The 18,085-nt window shown below is 43.7% G+C and overlaps 1 protein-coding gene across 4 annotated transcripts in view; it reads left to right on the top strand.

Moving 5' to 3' along the window:
• Hipk2 (homeodomain interacting protein kinase 2) overlaps nt 1-18,085 on the top strand; it is a 177,655-nt gene that overhangs the window by 133,225 nt on the left and 26,345 nt on the right. For 3 of the 4 annotated variants that reach the window (XM_090333399.1, XM_090333401.1, XM_090333400.1), the window contains exons 6-9: nt 1,187-1,371; nt 6,071-6,233; nt 9,086-9,293; nt 10,250-10,371. In XM_090333399.1, coding sequence (XP_090189525.1) covers nt 1,187-1,371; nt 6,071-6,233; nt 9,086-9,293; nt 10,250-10,371 — 678 coding nt within the window. The remainder of the gene's footprint in view (nt 1-1,186; nt 1,372-6,070; nt 6,234-9,085; nt 9,294-10,249; nt 10,372-18,085) is intronic. The other variant, XM_090333402.1, reaches the window with a different exon arrangement.

Here is an 18,085-nt window from a genome sequence, read left to right as displayed (position 1 = left end):
TAGCCTTGAGAAAGTCCAAGGACAGTGCTCAGACCCTGAGCTCAAGCCCAGGACTGGCAAAAATTAATTAATTAATTAATTAAAGAACGCTAGTCATTGAGCAGAGGGTCACCCTAATGCAGTATAACCTTACCTTAATTGGATTATAACCCCTAACCCTCTACCCAAATAAGGTCAGAGTCACAATTACCAGGATTTGAACATACTTTTTAAGGGAACACAGTTCAGCTCAACTCACTACTCTCAATTATAAGTTAGTTCACTAACTAGGCTTTGTGCCCCCAGAGAACATTCTAAAACTGCAGCGACTTTGAGTGAAGACTGGTCTAAAATCAGAACAATACAAAGTTAAGTTTTTCTTTAAAGCAATGTGAAATAAAGCTATGGCCCAATAAACACTTAGCACACCTCTTAACTGTAGCTGAGTGTAGCGAAGAAGCCTGCTTCTGAGTAAAGCACACTTGTCTCTTGATTAGTAGCTTAGATTGTCTGACAAAACTGAAATTGCTTTCCAGAACCCATCTTGAAGAAAATCGAAAGCACCACAAAACAAGCCTTTTAAAGGCTGTCCTAATACAGACTTGCTCTTGAAAGAAAAAACTCTTCCTACCTTGGCTAACGTGACCAACGTTTTAACATAGAGACTAAAATAATTCTGGTCCAACTCAGGAAACTCTGAAAAGGGTGAGGTACTGTAGATGGGAGGAAAGGTGCTCGGACCCCTCCACTACCCTTCCTGCATCATTTGTGTCTACTATTCCATCATGAGTCTTTTGTTTTGAATGGTGGCAAGCCATGTAAGGCACCTAATTTACCATCTTAGCCTTTCTTAAATGTATACATCAATAGAATTAAGAATATTCGAGTTGTTATGCAACCGGTCTCCAGAACTCCTTTCACCTTGTGGTTATTTTTAATGAGGCGTGATGAGAGCTGATTTCAGCAACAGCAGCAGCGTATGTACTGTCACTGAGATGCGTTAGCAGGTGCCAGCACACCACAGTGGCCCTCTTTCCTTTTCCTGTCCCTTCTTCAGGCCTGTCCGGCTCTGCCCATCATGCCTATGGGCAACAGAGCACAGCCTCCTGAAGGGTGGGGGGCGGGGTCTTGAGAGACCAGGAAGACGTTGTAGGGAGACAGAAGGGAGGCTGGGGCTCTTTGGTCACCGATCCCTGCTTGCTTTCAGGTGAACATGACGACAGATTTGGAAGGGAGTGACATGCTGGTGGAGAAGGCGGATCGGCGGGAGTTCATTGACCTCTTGAAGAAGATGCTTACCATAGATGCTGACAAGAGAATCACTCCAATTGAAACCTTGAACCATCCCTTCGTCACCATGACACACCTACTCGATTTTCCCCATAGTACACAGTAGGTGTCTTGCTCAGTCCCTTAGACCAGGAAGTGTCACATTTTCTTTAAAGGTCCAGATAATAAATAGCATAGGCAAGGCATGTAGGGGCTGGATTGAGAGCCCAGGCTGCAGATTACTTCATACCAGCAAGGAGGGAACAGTGGAGTAGCGGAAAGCAGAAAGTGAACCAAGGACTGGGAATGTGGCTTAGAGGTAGTACTTTGCCTAGGACTCATGAAAGCCCTGGCTTCAAAATCTCAGTACCACATAAACAGGAAAAGCCAGAAATGGCACTGTGGCTCAAGTGGTAGAGCGCTAGCCTTGAGCAGGAATAGTTCCGAGGCCTTGAGATCAAGCCCTGGGACTGGCAAAGAAAGCAGGTGCGGGGGGACCAGACTGGGGAATCTGGGCATGAAGGAACTACAGTGCCCAAGAGCAAAACTAATTTTAGCAACAAATTGTAGTCCCAAACCATCCTGGAGTAGATTCAGTCTAGTTCATGGAGTATTTGCTCATCTGGGTGTTATGGCAGTTGAGGGCCCTGCTCACTACACTCACGTCTACAGGAGGGACAGGTGTAAGACACGTAGCCAGTGATGAAGCTGGCATCAGGTAGAGGATGTGTGTGACAAGCAGTGTAATGGGGAGCTTTGCCGGGTGGGCCGCCGAGTAAGGAAAAGATGGGGTAAGCAGAAGGGCCTTGCTTCTGCAGACACTCCTGCACAAGCAAGACCAAGCACTGGGCTCAGGGACCATGAATGAGATGCCAAAGCTACCAGAGTAAACCAGGGTGAGCTCTGCCTGGTGAGGATTCGAGGCTTTATTTTCCCAGAGCAATGAGAACTCATTAGAAGACTTTTAAGTAGAGCACTGGCTGGTTAGCTGTGTGTTGAGCACAGATCTATCTGCTGTCACACAAGTAGTCTGGAGAAATGCCCTTTGGATCTCACAACTCGTAGGCTATTAGGAACTTAGTGACAGCTGTGTCAGTGCAATGACAGCGGCAGGAACCCACTTAGCAGGTTCAGCTTCAAGTAAGAGGCAGAGAAATAGATAGCAAGTGTTCTTAAAAAGTGAGGCTAAACGAAGTAATGGAAGATATAGGTGACTGGGGAAGCCACACCCAAAATTTGAGCAATTTTAAATGCTGATGGGAAGACTCTGGCAGCAAGTAAAGGAGAAAGGTGCTCAGGGTTGGGTTCCTGAGTCACTAGGGGCAGAGGAAAAAACCAATGAGGACACAGGCCAATGTCGCTGCAGGAGGGAAGACAAGGACGCACAGATAGCACAAGTGTCCTGGCTTAGTGGAGCCAAGTGTCAAGATTTCCTATCAGACAGCTTCTGTCTCCAAAAAGCAGGTGATAAACTTACCTGTTGAGAAAAACCGGTGGTTTACTAAGAGTAATGGAAGTCTTAAGTAGCTAGGCAGAAGGTGATAAAGCAAACTGACCAGAGTTGTGCACAAGGATTGTCGGACATTAAGGTTGAACATGAAAAGGGAGTGTGACTGATTTTTGAGGTGAAGGCTTAGTGGAAACAGATAGTAGGGTCTACCCAGGTTGAATGTGTGCCAAGCTGTTAAGAAAAACAGACAAACTCACGAGGAAGGGGTTGGTACTGGCAAGAGTGTCATAATCCAAAATGGCAACCAATGGAAACTTAGCTGATGGGAAAGGAAATGAAGCTGGGAGGAGATCAAATGAGCTGCATATTTAGGTGAGCTCCAAGAGGCTGTCACAGTTCTAAATAAATATGGTAAAGAGGGCTGGGATGTAGCTCAGTGGCAAAGCGCTTGCCTAGGAAGTGCAACGTCCTGGGTTCGATCCCCAGTGCCAAAAAAGAAAAGATAAAAAAAAAAATACAGTTAAAAAAAAAACCCAACAACAACAAAAAAAGAACAACACAAATGTTTAAGACATGTGAAAGGGTATCAATGTATGTGAATTAATGCACCTTCTATTACAATAAAAAATTTTTAAAAATTATAAATAAATAAATAAATAAATATGGTAAAGACTGTGGCCAGGGAAACCCAGTGAGCTTGTGATTTGAGGACTTAGATCCAACAGTTTGTGGGGTGAAGGGCAGTATCAAGGACAAGTCACTGAGATGAGAAGTCAGACCCTAGCTCAAGTCTGTCTTCCTAGATGAGCAGGGAATGGCTTCAAGAAGACTGGGCCAGAGAAAGAGGCCTCTGTGATGGGTACAGCAGCTCATGCCTAGAATCCTAGCTACTCAGGATGCTGAGATCTGAGGATCTTGCTTCAGAGCCAACCCAGGCAGGGAAAGTCCATGACACCTTTTTTTTCTTTTCACTTCTTTCTCTTTTCTTTCTTTTTTATTTTTGGTGTGTGTGAGTTGTGGAGCTTGTCTACAGGGCCTTGGTACTGTCCCTAGGCTCTTTTGCTCAGGGCTAGTGCTCTACCACTTTGAGCCACAGTGTCCCTTCCAGTTTTCTGGTGGTTAATTGGAGATAAGAGTTTCATGGACTTACTTTCTGGAGTTGGCCTCAAACTGGGGACCCTCAGATATCAGCCTACTGAGTAGCTAGGATAACAGGCATGAGACATTGGTACCCAACTCTAAATCCTGTCTCTAAAGCCAAGCGCTTGGATGCGTGGAGCCCTATCCTTCTTTAAGTTCTGCAAGGAAACATGAATAGAATGCGTCACAGAGGTACACTGGCCACTTAGAATTCAGGAACTGGACCTAACTCCTACCTGAGTAGCTAGGATTCTAGGCATGAGCCGCTGTGCCCATCACAGAGGCCTCTTTCTCTGGCCCAGTATTCTTGAAGCCATTCCCTGCTCATCTAGGAAGACAGACTTGAGCTAGGGTTCTGACTTCTCATCTCAGTGACTTGTCCTTGATACTGCCCTTCACCCCACAAACTGTTGGATCTAAGTCCTCAAATCACAAGCTCACTGGGTTTCCCTGGCCACAGTCTTTACCATATTTATTTAGAACTGTGACAGCCTCTTGGAGCTCACCTAAATATGCAGCTCATTTGATCTCCTCCCAGCTTCATTTCCTTTCCCATCAGCTAAGTTTCCATTGGTTGCCATTTTGGATTATGACACTCTTCTTGCCAGTACCAACCCCTTCCTCGTGAGTTTGTCTGTTTTTCTTAACAGCTTGGCACACATTCAACCTGGGTAGACCCTACTATCTGTTTCCACTAAGCCTTCACCTGAAAAGTCAGTCACACTCCCTCTTCATGCTCAACCTAGGCATACTTCAAAAGAGAACAAGTCCGTATGGGACCTCAGGACTTTCTGGAAAGGCCCAGAGGACTCTGGGGTGAGAATAAACCTCCAGACACACCCTGTTACGGACCCCACCTTTGGGTCTGGGCCACAACTACCCAACACCAGGCTGACAAGTAGAGGAAACCTCAATCATTTCTCTATATCAAGTGAGGGTGCCCTGAGTCTCTTAAAACCAGTATGACTATAAACTAACATAAGGTAAAATGAGCCTGCCTCATCCTGATCATCAGAATTCAACTTTGAAGGAGTCTGGAAACTTCTCATGGGATGGTCACAGAATGCTCTAATCGATTTCAAACTGCACTATTTTATGCCTTCAACTCCTCATGAAAGGTGCCAGGTGGTAAACTTGGCACTGTATTGGTGATTACCATAGAATATTTTCTTGCCAAGACCATCAGTCGATACACTCAATGTGGTGTGAGATGGGCTGGTATGAATCATCATTTACTTAGGGGGACATCTTAGGGATCTCCAAGTCACGTCTAAATTAGTTTTTTAGAATCTGGAATATATCTTTCATGGAAAGATATTTGCAGATGGCCCATAAATACCCGCTGAGCCAAAAATATAGAATACCTGTGATGTGCAAAAACAGTCGACATTTTTAATCTTAAAAATAGTAGAAATTGCTATTTGTATTCTGTTATTACGTTGTGACATTGAAGATGAGCTAGGATTTTCTTTTAAATATTAGCATTTGAGGGAAAGGAAGTTTCCTGAGGAGAAGGCTTGGGAGTAAGCTGAGAAGCGGTGTGGATTGGGAGGGGTGTGTGGTGAGTCTCTCGAGGGCTCCCTGGCCTGCTTGCTGGTGATTTCTCTTGATTCACCATGCCATGGAGAAATTTAAAAAGTTGTAACTGGGCAAGAGTGAGAAAAGAAATAGCCAGCAAGTTACCTGCCTTCCCCAGGCTTTACCTTCCTCAGAGAGGAGGAAAATGTTGTGGGACTGAGAGGCTGCAAACACCTCCCACCACCCTCAAAATGTAAACACTAGTGTTCATTATTATTGTCATGGTCCTCGTTCCACGTGCATTGCCAGTGAGAGAGAAGTGCCTACACTGACCCGAGTGGGTGGAAGAGTTCCTTGGCTTCCTCCCAGGTAGTGCTGCCTACTCAGGGGAGCTGGAAAAGGAAACCACAAGTTGAGAACAGGCAGTGAGCTTGTATGTGGAGAAGGAATGGGAGGAAATGTGGCGAAAGCGGTCTGTGATAGCCACAGAGCCTTTGCCTCCCTGGATGGGGGGGCGAGAACAAAGAATGATGGGAAATTCAACTAAGTAATGTTGGCAGTCCAAAATACAGACTTTACAAGAGAAAGCCAGACCTAAAGCTGTGCTGGTTGTTCCATTTACTAAATTAACCTTTTTTTCACCATCTCTCCCCTTTTATCTACCTTACCTTCCCCTCTTTTCCTTGTGCCTCTCTCTGCCTCCTACATGAATAGTGTCAAGTCCTGTTTCCAAAACATGGAGATTTGCAAACGTCGAGTGAATATGTATGACACAGTGAATCAGAGCAAAACCCCCTTCATCACTCATGTGGCCCCTAGCACATCTACCAATCTGACCATGACCTTTAACAACCAGCTGACCACTGTCCACAACCAGGTAAGTGGGGCACTGGGGAAGGGGGCCAGAACAGTGAAAGCACCAGGGCTCAGATTCCCCCACAAAAATCTGTAAGAAAGCATTTGCAGCTGAGCATGGTGGCTCACGCCTATAAGCCTAGCTACTCAGGAGGCTGAGATCTGAGGATCAAGGTTTAAAGCCAGCCCAGGCAATACAAAACGAAGAGGCTCTTATCTCCAGTTAACCTCTAGAAAACAGGACTTGGGGCTTGGCTCGAGGGTAGGGCAGTAGCCTTGAGCTGAAGAGCTCAGGGACAGCACGCCGGCAAGAGTTCAAGCCCCATGACCTCACCCCCCAAAAAAGCATTTGTTTGAGCGGTTATGCCCTTTGAGAGACACAGGCACTCTCCATATTGACTACTGGCCCTGCTGAACAGTTTCAGGAAAGACTAGTGAAGGCACATCTCTCTTATCCCTCATCCTCTATCCTGAAGGGGGAATGGAATGGGGAGATCCTTTATGCCTGACATCTACCTGGTAAGGAATTGTAGAACGGGAAGGAACTCAGGCCCATCTCACCCCTGTATCCATGTGATCTCTTTTTTTCAGCACAGATACAATTTGTCCTTTTTCTAAGTCATAAGAAAAACCAGCTCAGCAGCTGGAACTAAAAGGGACAAGGAAACTAAGATTTTCTTCCCACCGATTTCTGGTCCCCCCCCCCCTCGAAAAATGGCAGGATCCAGTAGCTTAGTGAAAAGCCTGAAACAGAAATGGCACTTGGGAAATTCTTACTGAACAAAATAATCCCCAAGTTTTACCTCTTGCTGCCTCTCGCATCTAAGAAACTCTTACTTTCCCTGTCATTTTCCATGTTCCCCATCCCCAAGGAAGTATTCCTGGGTTTTTCAGTCTTTGTGTCTGTCTGTAATGACAGTAACAGTGTTTCTGTGTATTTACACACACACACACACACACACACACACACCCCTTTGGAAGGGAGAAGTATGTGCTGAATTGGAAGTGAGTATTGGCCACTGGTTGCACACTTTGTTCACAGATTCCCTGCTGTCACCAAGGTTTCCCTGAACCCTGCTTTCCACCCCCTGCTCCCTGTTTTCTGGGTCACTCATGGAGCACTTGCATTGCTAAGACCCAGTTTTAGCTTCTTAGAATGTGCTGCCCCCTGGGGGCCACTGGTGTTCTTGACATTCTTTTCAGGATAATGAGCCAGTGCTCTTTCTTAAATGCTTAGCACCAGAGAAATAAATATTCCCAGGCAGCCCCTGGCCAGCCCTGAGGCTCAGGCTTCCGCAACAAAAGTGAGCTTCCTGACAAAATCCCACCATGGTTTTGTTCATTTTCTTGAGGAAGTTTACTTTTGTTTTCCATCAGTCCTCACGAGAACCCTGATCTTTAGCTGCCTAGCCCCAAACTTCCTGTCCTCCTCTAACATCTGCCTTCCATCTCAGGAGAGGCTACCCAGGTGTGTATATCAGGTCAGGTGACTTTGCCTGCCAGGATGTCTCTCCACTGAAACACAGAACTGTGCTTCTGGAGTCCCAGATCATACCAGACGAGGTCACCCATCTTCCCTGTGATGTGACAGTGGATACATCCATTCCAGAGTGTCATATGGCCTGCCCAACCTAAAGGGTTTCTTATCAAAAAGGCCGCTATGGAATAAGAACAGTGTGAGACTGATGTCATGAATGACATTCCTGGTTTAGAGGAGAAAATTGACGCAAGCCTTGCCCAAGGCTGTTTTCTCATTCCTGCAAGTCAAGTTTGGGCTTTGATCCCAGCAGGCTGGCATCAGAGGCCACACTCTTGACAGCATCAGATGCCACCTATGGAGGGCCTCAGAACCTTCAGTGAGTGATTTCCATTCTCTAAATCCAGTAAGACTTCCTTTGTCCATTAATGGTCCAGCAGTTGGTTCTCTGCAGAAACTCTTTGTTTTATATTAGAGGTAGAACAGTGAACCACACAATCAGCTCCTTACCGCCTTTAGCCTGGAGGGAGGCTGAGAAACATGTAAGACGTAGACAAAGCCATCACTGGACACTGGTCAATCAGAAAGAATCATCTAGCCTCTGTGTCTAAGAACTGGAAGAGAAGTAGAGGCCAAGACATCATTTGTTAGAGCCTTACAGGTCCCAGACACTAGAAAGTAGCAACTGAAGCCTCGATGGGTTCCAGGGACATTTGAAAGGCCAAAGAAACAGTGACTACAACTGGCCAGCTAGGGATAGGATAACTGAGACAGATGTGGGGCCCACAGTATCTGAGCACACAGTGGGAAATGTGTGCATAGGGAGGCCTTCATGAGGGAGGATAGTGTGGGGAGGACAGGTGGGAGGTATCAAAACAGCACACAGATATGTGTTCCCAGACACTACCATCCAGAGCCCAGAGAATCCAGAAACCCTCCACTCAGGTGAGGGATGTAGCTTAATGGTAGACCATTTACCTAACATACACAAGGCCCTGGGTTCAATCCCCACCGTTGCCACACACACAAACACACACAAAAGTAACAAAACTCTAGCCTTTCAGGCTGTTAGAAAGTACAGGATAGACTATTAATGTTTTGTTGTTGTTGTTTGTTTTTGTTTTTTTAGTAGCTTTCTAGTGTAACTTAACTTTTCTGTGTCTAGATGCATGGTGTTCTCTGGGCCCCACAAAGCTGAGGCTTTGGGTTCCTACCTTCCCTGAGGCTTCCAACTGGATTTCCACCCCTTTTCTGATTTTGCTTTCTTGATCTTGGTTTTGGTTCATTTGCTCTTCTTTGAGTTCATTGATTTGATTTAGATTTGTGTCTCCCAACATACCACCTCCCTCATATTTTATGTTTGTTTATTTTTTGTTTAATCCCCATCATTCCTTTAGGCTCCCACCTCTACCAGTGCCACTATTTCCTTAGCCAATCCCGAAGTCTCCATACTAAACTACCAATCTGCACTCTACCAGCCCTCAGCGGCGTCCATGGCTGCAGTGGCCCAGCGGAGCATGCCACTACAGACCGGAACTGCCCAGATTTGTGCCCGGCCTGACCCCTTCCAGCAAGCGCTCATCGTGTGTCCCCCTGGCTTCCAAGGTAAGCCACTCTGGCTCCTCCTTGGCCTCCATACCTGAGGCTTCAGCACCTGCCAGCTTCCCAGATGTTCACTGTCCTGAAAGAAAGCCATCTTCTTTCCTGTCAGTGGCAGTGAAGGTATCTGTAAGACCAGGGCCTCCTGGCCTACTGCGCCCAATGAGCTTTGGGCCTTGACATCAAGTCCATTTGTCATTATTATCACCACCTGCCCTAGCCTGGGTTCCTGGCCAACTGCTTTTAATTAAGTACCTTGTCTGTGCTCCCACCATTAGGTGGATATCAGCTCTTGCCTTCCTCAAGGAAGCATCCACTATATGTATTTATCTATAAAAGATTGTCAGCCCCTCCCAGCCAACATGAGCCCAGTGCACAGAGAGAACATACATGTGTCCCAGGTCCTCCTCCCCTGAAGGAGTCATTGATCATGATCCCAGCACGCCAACGATTGACTCTTAAGAAGCTCCAGGTGACTGTGTACCTTGTCACAATTTACTCTGAAAGCTCAGGAATGTGTTTTTGCAAAAATCTCCCTGTCCTTCCGTGTAAGCTAAGGCTTGGTGGCTCAGGCTCATTTAGTGAGATTCCAAATAGATCCGTCCATCTCTCCAGACACAACCCTTGTCTGATGCTTGGACAGACCTCCCTGGTCAGATGCCCTTGTTTTCCTGTGGTAAGATGTCAGCATAAGTGTCCTGCTCTTGACCATGTAAGATGATTTCATTTGACTGTCTAGCCTTTGAGAACATTCAAGTTTAGGGGGAAGTTTTTTCTGGTGTTTTTTGTTTTTTTTTTTTATTAAAATTCAAGTGAGACACTAAAGAGAAAACTGCCCCGGGACCATGCAAGACCTGATTATTGGGCAGGGAGTAGGAGGTAAAAGATCCTGGAAGAATCTCATCATCCAGCTGATGTCAACCACTGCTTGCTTTTCTCTCCCTCACCATGGTCCTGAGCAGGCCTGCAGGCCTCCCCGTCTAAGCATGCTGGCTACTCAGTGCGGATGGAGAATGCCGTTCCCATTGTCACTCAAGCCCCAGGAGCTCAGCCCCTTCAGATCCAGCCAGGTCTGCTTGCCCAGGTAACTTCTGTAATATTCCTCCTATAACCAGTACCTGTGTTAATGTTGTTCACAAAAGAGAAGTATCTTTACTAGCTCCCTCCCCAGTTATGAATCAGGTGCTTCCAATCATGAGAAGATGTCTATAATATTCTAAATGATCCTGAGCAAATTACCTCCCGAAGTATCTGCTTATAATTCCAAGAGGAAATTTAGAGACAGTGCCTAGGGAAATTACTATTGGGTCTTTGTAGGCAAATTAATCCAGCAGACCTAGGTTTTAATCCTACATCTGCTACTAGCTCTTGGTGACCTAAGGCAAGTCAGTTAACATCGCTTTGCCTCAAATTTCTCTCCAATAAAGTAGAAATGATTTTTTCTCAGAGCCAAAAGGAACCCTGGAGATTATCCCCTCATTTTTATAGTTGAAAAACATTCCCAGAAGCTGTGAGCTGGAACCTTCCCTATCTATCCGTATAGGTATCCTAATGGTAGAATGACATCACAGAGATGAAAAACAGTACCGGGCATTTATATTGGTTTAAGGTAAAGACACTGATAGAGCAATAGCAGTGATCCATCCCTCATGACAAATGCACTGTCTTTATGCCAGGCACTAGACACTGGTTAATTTATTTAATATTCACAACCACAGAGCAGTGCCTTTGTCTCCCCTTCACAAGCAAGGAAAATGAAATGCAGTAACTTGCGCCAAGTCATACCAGCAGCTAAGTATCAGAACCAAAGCACAGAGTCTGGTGCCCCGTCTGGATCTAACCACATCATGCTATTCCACTTCCAGACAGTCAGGTGTCCTGCCTGCCATCAAGGCAGTGGGACTTTTAGGTTGTTGGTTTAGTGACGTCTTTATTTTTAAGTAAGTCCAGCTCCCAGAGGCTTGTCCCAAAGTGTTTCAAAGATTTTATTGATGGTGTCTTATTAAATAGAAGTTTTTGTCATTTTAATTTCTGTGGAGTTAAACGTCTTAGATCTGCTCTGGTTTCACTCGTAGTCCACTGGTTTATCAGATGTGTCATGACACCTGATAGGGAAAGCTGGGTTCCTATGAAATTCTTCAATATTTCCACATCTATCCTTGTCTCTCTTGCTTTCCCATATGAATCTTAACATCAGTCGGTCTTCCATAAGAATATTGGTTTTCAAAAAACCAACTTATGGGCCAGAAGTTTGGCCTAGTGGTAGAGTGCTTGCCTAGCATGCATGAAGACCCGGGTTCAATTTCTTAGTACCACATACACATAGAAAAAGCCGGAAATGGTGCTGAGGCTCAAGTGGTAGAGCTCTAACCTTGAGAAAGTCCAAGGACAGTGCTCAGGCCCTGAGCTCAAGCCCAGGACTGGCAAAAAAGAAAAAAAAATCAACTTATTAGACTTGCATTGAATTTATATTTACTTTAGGAACAATTGACTTTTATAATATGAAGTCATTTTATCCATGAGTAGCATAAAAAGTTACATATTGTCACATTCAAAGTTTCACCTTATTATAAGAAGCCTCCTGAATTTTCTATGTAGACAATCTTTTTTTTTTTTTTTAATGCCATTACTGGAGCTTAAACTCAGAACCTGCATACTGTTCCTTAGCTTTTCATTCAAGGTCTGTGATCTACCACTTGAGTCATAGCTCAAGTGACTTTATGGTAGATAATTGGAGATAAGAATTTCAGAGTTTCCTATTGGAGCTGGCTTCCAGCTGTGATTCTTGGATTTTAGGATCCTGAGTTAGGATTACAGGCATGAGCCATCCAGCTTTATGTAGACAGTCTTGATATGAAAATAGTTTTATTTTTTCTTGTGTTTTTTTTTTCGTGCTTTCACCACTGTACTTTGTAGGACATCTAAAACATTTAGTAACAATGGTGATATTGAACATCCTTCACTTCTACCTAACTTTAAATTCTCTCTCTTATTTCTCATTAGGTGTTTCATTTACTATAAATATTTGAGAGATACTTGATCAGGTGTTAGATTGTTTTGTGCCATTCATAGGACTTTAACTAATGGCCTGGGCACTGTCCCAGAGCTTTTGTGCTCAAGGCTAGTGCTCTACCACTTTGAGGCACAGTATCATTTCTAGCTTTTTGATAGTTAATTGGAGGTAAGTTTTGTGGGCTTTCCTGCCTCCAGTGGTTTTGAACCACAATCTTCAGATCTCAATCTTTTGGGGGTTTTTGTTTTGGGTTTTGTTGTTTTGTTTTGTTTTTTTGCCAGTCCTGGGCTTGAACTCAGGACCTAAGCACTGTCCTTGGACTTTCTCAAGACTAGAGCTTTACCACTTGAGCCTCAACACCACTTCCAGCTTTTTTCTATGTATGTGGTACCAAGGAATTGAACCCGGGTCTTCGTGCATGCTAGGCAAGCACTCTACCACTAGCCCAAACTCCTGGCCCCCCCAGATCTCAATCTTTTGAAGAGCTAGGATTACAGATGTGAACCACTGACACCTGTCTGCTTTCTCAGTTTTTTATAATCTCTGATTTGTCAATGTAACAGATTATAGTTTGTTTTGGGGGGTCTTTTTGGTTTTTTGGTGGGTCATGGGGTTTGAACTCTAGGCCTGGGCACTGTCCCTAAGCTCTTCAGCTCAAGGCTACTGCCCTACCTCTGGAGCCACAGCCCCACTTTCCATTTTCCAAAGATTAATTGGAGATAAGAGTCTCACGGTCTTTTGTGCCGGGACTGGCTTTGAACCACAGTCCTCAGATCGCAACCTCCTGAGTAGCTAGGATTATAAGTAGGTGGCCATGAACCACCGCTCCCAGATAGATTACAGTTTTTAATGCTAAACTGTCATTGTATTTATGATATACTTTATTTGACTGGGTTATGCCTCATATTCTGCTTAATACTGAACTCAATTTGTACTTACCATGTTTAGTATTTTTGCATGTATTTTCTTTAGTGAGAAATGGCCTATAATTTTCCTTTCTTAGAGATTGCTTATCCATTTTCATACAGGGCTGCACTAGTCTATCATAATGTACATTATCTCCTCTGTTTTCAGGAATACTGTAAGATTTATACTAATTTTCCCTCTCCTTTGTCAATACTTACTGGCACTGCACGTGAGCCCGAACATCAGCAATTAGTGACCAAGTTTTGTCCTATTGAAGGTTATCCACAGAGAATACTCTGTATTTACAGTACACCTACACCTTCCGCCTTGCCAATCCTTGTGCCAACCTTTTGTTTGCACATGTAGTAGTGGAGAGTTCATAAAAGGCCAAGATAGATCAAGGGACAGAACTACAGCTCAGTCCAGGGGCTTGTTCATCATTTATCTGAGTGGCGAAAATCCAGACAGCCTCCCAGTGTTCCTCCACTGTGACCCAAAAGTCTACAGATTCCATGTGTACTTTAAAGGGTAATTACTGAGCCTTTCTTGGTGTGTTTATATACTTAACTTACCTAAACTGGGGAATATCTCTGTTAGAAATCTCTAATGAGGGCCAGGAGTTTGGCCTAGCCGCAGAGTGCTTGCCTAGCATGCACAAAACCTTGGGTTTAATTCCTTGGTTACCACATACACAGAAAAAGCCAGAAGTAGTGCTGTGGCTCAACTGATAGAACACTAGCCTTGAGAAAGCCCAAGGACAGTGCCCAGGCCCTGAGTTCAAGCTGGAAAAGAAAAAGAAAAAGAAATCTCTGCTTAGCCAAAATAGACATTCTCCATGGTTCAGTTTTGTAAGTATGTGTCCTTTGACCATTGCATGAGAGATGTCTTCCTTTTGCATACTTGAAAATAAAAATCCCCAGAGTGTTATAAATCCCAAAATTGATTTAACCTAATCTGTAATTGGGAGAGTGAACAAAAATCTATATAGAAAGAATTTAATTGGTACAGTGTTGGAAGCAAGCTGAATATTCATTGGTAGGGGATTTGTTACATCAATAGAGCAATGCATGAAATAGGCCATCATGTAGCCATTAAAAAGGACAAGCTATATTAAGTTAAAAATCCTGTCTTATCCAGTATGCAGTATGACACAGTGCCTTTTTTTTTTTTTTTTTTTTTTGCCAGTCCTGGGCTTGGGCTCAGGACATGAGCACTCTCTTTGGGTTTTCTCAAGGCTAGCGTTCTACCACTTGAGCCACAGCACCACTTCTGACTTTTTTCTATGTATGTGGTACCGAGGAATCAAACCGAGGTCTTCAAGCGTGCTAGGCAAGCACTTTACCACTAGGCCAAAATCCCAGCCCCACAAGTGCCTTTTTTACTGGTGGTTTTCTTATTTCTTTCTGCTTGTCAGCACATGAGCCTGTTAAGATGGAGTCCTCTCCTAGATGTTTTAATATGGTTCTTTCAAAGAACAAAATTAAGTTAACCTACAAGTATAATGGTAGAGCGCTAGGCTCGAGCAGAAAAGTTCAGGGACAGCACCCAGGCCCTGAGTTCAAGCCCCACAAAAAAAAGAAAGAAAAAGAAACCAACCCACCCAATACATGCACAGACTCTTCATTTTCACTTACTTGTGTCTCCCCTTTATCCCATATAATTTTCATAAACTATTTTGTACTATTTGCATGAATTATCATCATCTTCATGTAATTCTACTCTGAGCTGAGCTTCATAATGTAGCAATTTTATTTTCTTTCTAAGTACAGTTTCACTTTTTCATTGAGTTAATTTTCCATATCTTCTATTGTATAACCCCAATTGCTTGTAGAGTTGCAGAAGGTTTGCATTTGATATGTTATATTTCAACATATTGAGTTCAGTATCTGTTATTTTTCTCTATGACACCTTTTAAGACTCTCTCCTTATCCATAGAGGTCACAGATTTTATTACTTCACACCTTCCTGAAAGTGTTTTGTTTTCTTTTTTAACACATTATCCTAGACCAAAAAAAAAAATAGTAGTGAATGCGTTTAATTTACCATTTACTTGATCTTTCTGGGTAGGTCTCAGTTTATTCATCTGAGTCATGGGAATAAATAATGACTACCTCACAGGATTGCTGTTAAGAAAGCAAAAAACCCATTTATGACTTAACTCTGTTCTGGGTACACAGCATGCATCAAGAATTATTAGCTCTATTCTTAGTAGTAATAATAATAAATATAAAAATGCTTAATAAAGTGTATCTAAAATGAGCTCAGTGTACCCATCACTAAAAGAGGTCAAAAATAGCCTTTTACCTCATCTCCTTGAGATATAAAATGTTAACATCCATTTCAGGGGAATTTTTGTTTAGATACTTTACCTTCATATCAAGATTTTTCTTTAAATAACATTAGTCAAGATTCATGCTTTTTATGAGATCCGAAATGAGTTCCAGATAACCATGTATTAGGAATCTTATTTCCAATGAAATTGTTATTTTGAGTTTACAACTGTTTTAATCAGTTAAATTATGTTTCTTCTTACTGTGAATTCAGTAACCCTGAAAAACAATAGTTCACACACTTAGTAGATCTGCTTCTTCCACTTTACCAACAGATATTTATTAAGTTCTTGCATTGTGATCTATGGTCTCTGAGCTTTCTGCCTGTATCTAAACAAATCAGTAAGCAAGCAAGCAATTAAAAAAATTGTCTGAGATGTCAAGGCTTTGTTTGCATTATGAGAACGATGGCATGAGGAAGTGAAGCAGACCTAAAGAGTGATACGTCAGGCACAGTGGCTCAAGCCTGTAACCCTCACTATTCAATAGTGAGGTGAGCCCCAGCAGGAAAATCCATGAGACTCTTATCTCCAGTTAACTACCAAAAAACCAGAATTAGATGTATGGCTCAAGTGATAGCAAAAAGGCCAAGGCCCAGCAAAGTCTTGACTCCAAATGTAGTCTGTTTCCAGAAGCACCTTGTTTGTACACAGATGAGTCAAAACACATGCATCAAGTGTGTGCCTCTTTATGGAGGATTAGATGAATCATCCAATGATAATTATGTCTGGCTAGATGGAACAGGATGTATATAACTAAGATTTCACACTTCACAACCCTTGGCCTACTCGGTGGTATTTTAGCCTAGTGGTAGTCCTTTGAAGGTACTGGTGGCTAACACCTGTAATCCTCGCTACTCAGGAGGCTGAGATCTGAGGATCACCATTCAAAGCCAGCCCAGGCACAAAAGTCTATGAGACTCTTTTTTTTTTTTTTTTTGCCAGTCCTGGGGCTTGAACCCAGGGCCTGAACACTGTCCTTGGGCTTTGTCAAGGCACCACTTCCAGCTTTTTCTATGTATGTGGTACTGAGGAATTGAACCTGGGTCTTTATGCATGCTAGACAAGCACTCAACCAGTAGGCCAAACTCCCAGCCCCCAAAAGTCCATGACACTCTTATTTCCAAATAACCACCAGAAAACCAGAAGTGGTGCTATGGCTCAAATGATAGAAGCTCAAGAGCTCAAGACAGCACCTAGAGAGGTCAGGCCCAGAGTTCAAATGACCAAAAAAAAAGCCAGCCCAGCCCAAAAGTCAGTGACACTCATGTCACCAAGTGTAAGTGGAGCAGTAGCTCAAAGTGATAAGAGCACTAGCCTTGAGCAAAAAAGCTGAGGGAGCCCAGGGTGAGTTCATGCCCCTCCACCCACGAAAAACAAAACAAAACAACAAAAAAAAAAAAAAGTTGAGGGATAGCACTCAGGCCTTGAGTTTAAGCCCCACAACAAAAGTAAAGAAAACTTTTTAAAAGGTATCCAATTCTGGGAAGTGGGGCTGGGCTCAAGGGGTAGGGCGGAAGCCTTGAGCTGAAGAGCTCAGGGACAATGACCAGGCCCAGAGTTCAAGTCCCACAGCCAACCAAAAAAAAAAAGAGGTATCCAACTCTGGACAGTTGTGTTCCGTTGGAATCATTTAATAACAAAGGCAAAGCCGGGCATGCTGGCTCACCCCTGTAATCCTAGTTACTCAGGAGGCTGAGATCTGAGGATCACGGTTCAAAGCCAGCTTGGGCACTAAAGACCTTGAGACTTTTATCTCCAATTAACCACTAGAAAACATGAAGTGGAGCTGTGGTTCAAGGAGTAGGGTAATAGCCTCGAACTGAAGAGCTCAGGGACAGCGCTAAGGGCCAGAGTTCAAGCCCATGACCCACACACACACACAAAAAAAAAGGCAAGCAGGGATCCTGAGAGCTCTGAATATTAATCTTTTCTATTAAAGGAGAGATCAACAAAAACTTACTTTAGATTTCAAAAAAATCTTGATATTGTGGAGGTGAAAGCAGTGCCTTCTATTAACTGTAACTTGGCTTTGAGAAGTCAACATATCCCTGTTAGTTTGAAAGTCCCAGGCAAGGATGCAAATCCATACTACAGGCTCTCCAGTGCCTGGGCACCAGGTATGGGGTGATTCTCAGAGCTGGGAGAATTGAAATCCAGAAGACCACACAACGTAGAACTCTAGATACTAACTGAGAAACTAAAGATGAAAAGCATCAGACCAAGTACAAAAATGTCAGATTGGAGGGCAAAGAGTCCCCCGCCTACGCCACTGCCCAAATCCCTGTACATAGCTGTACAGCAGAAGAGCAAGCCCCTAAATGACCTTTCAGAAACATTGAGCGTTGCACATTAAATTCATTTAAAAAAAAACAAACCTGTTCTCGTGTGTGTGTGTGTGTGTGTGTGTGTGTGTGTGTGTGTGTGTGTGTGTGGCTAAAAACTGAGGGCCTAGGTGCTGTCCCTGATGCTCAAAACTAGTGCTCTACCAATTGTGCCACACCTCCACTTAGGGTTGGTTGGTTGTAGTTTCCATTCTCCCAGACCTTC

Source organism: Megascapheus bottae, chromosome 5 (assembly GCF_031878675.1).
Source record: "Megascapheus bottae isolate mThoBot1 chromosome 5, mThoBot2.hap1, whole genome shotgun sequence".
Classification (NCBI taxonomy): domain Eukaryota; kingdom Metazoa; phylum Chordata; class Mammalia; order Rodentia; family Geomyidae; genus Megascapheus; species Megascapheus bottae.
Note: the sequence above shows the minus strand (reverse complement) of the source record. Positions and strands in the feature narration are given on the sequence as shown.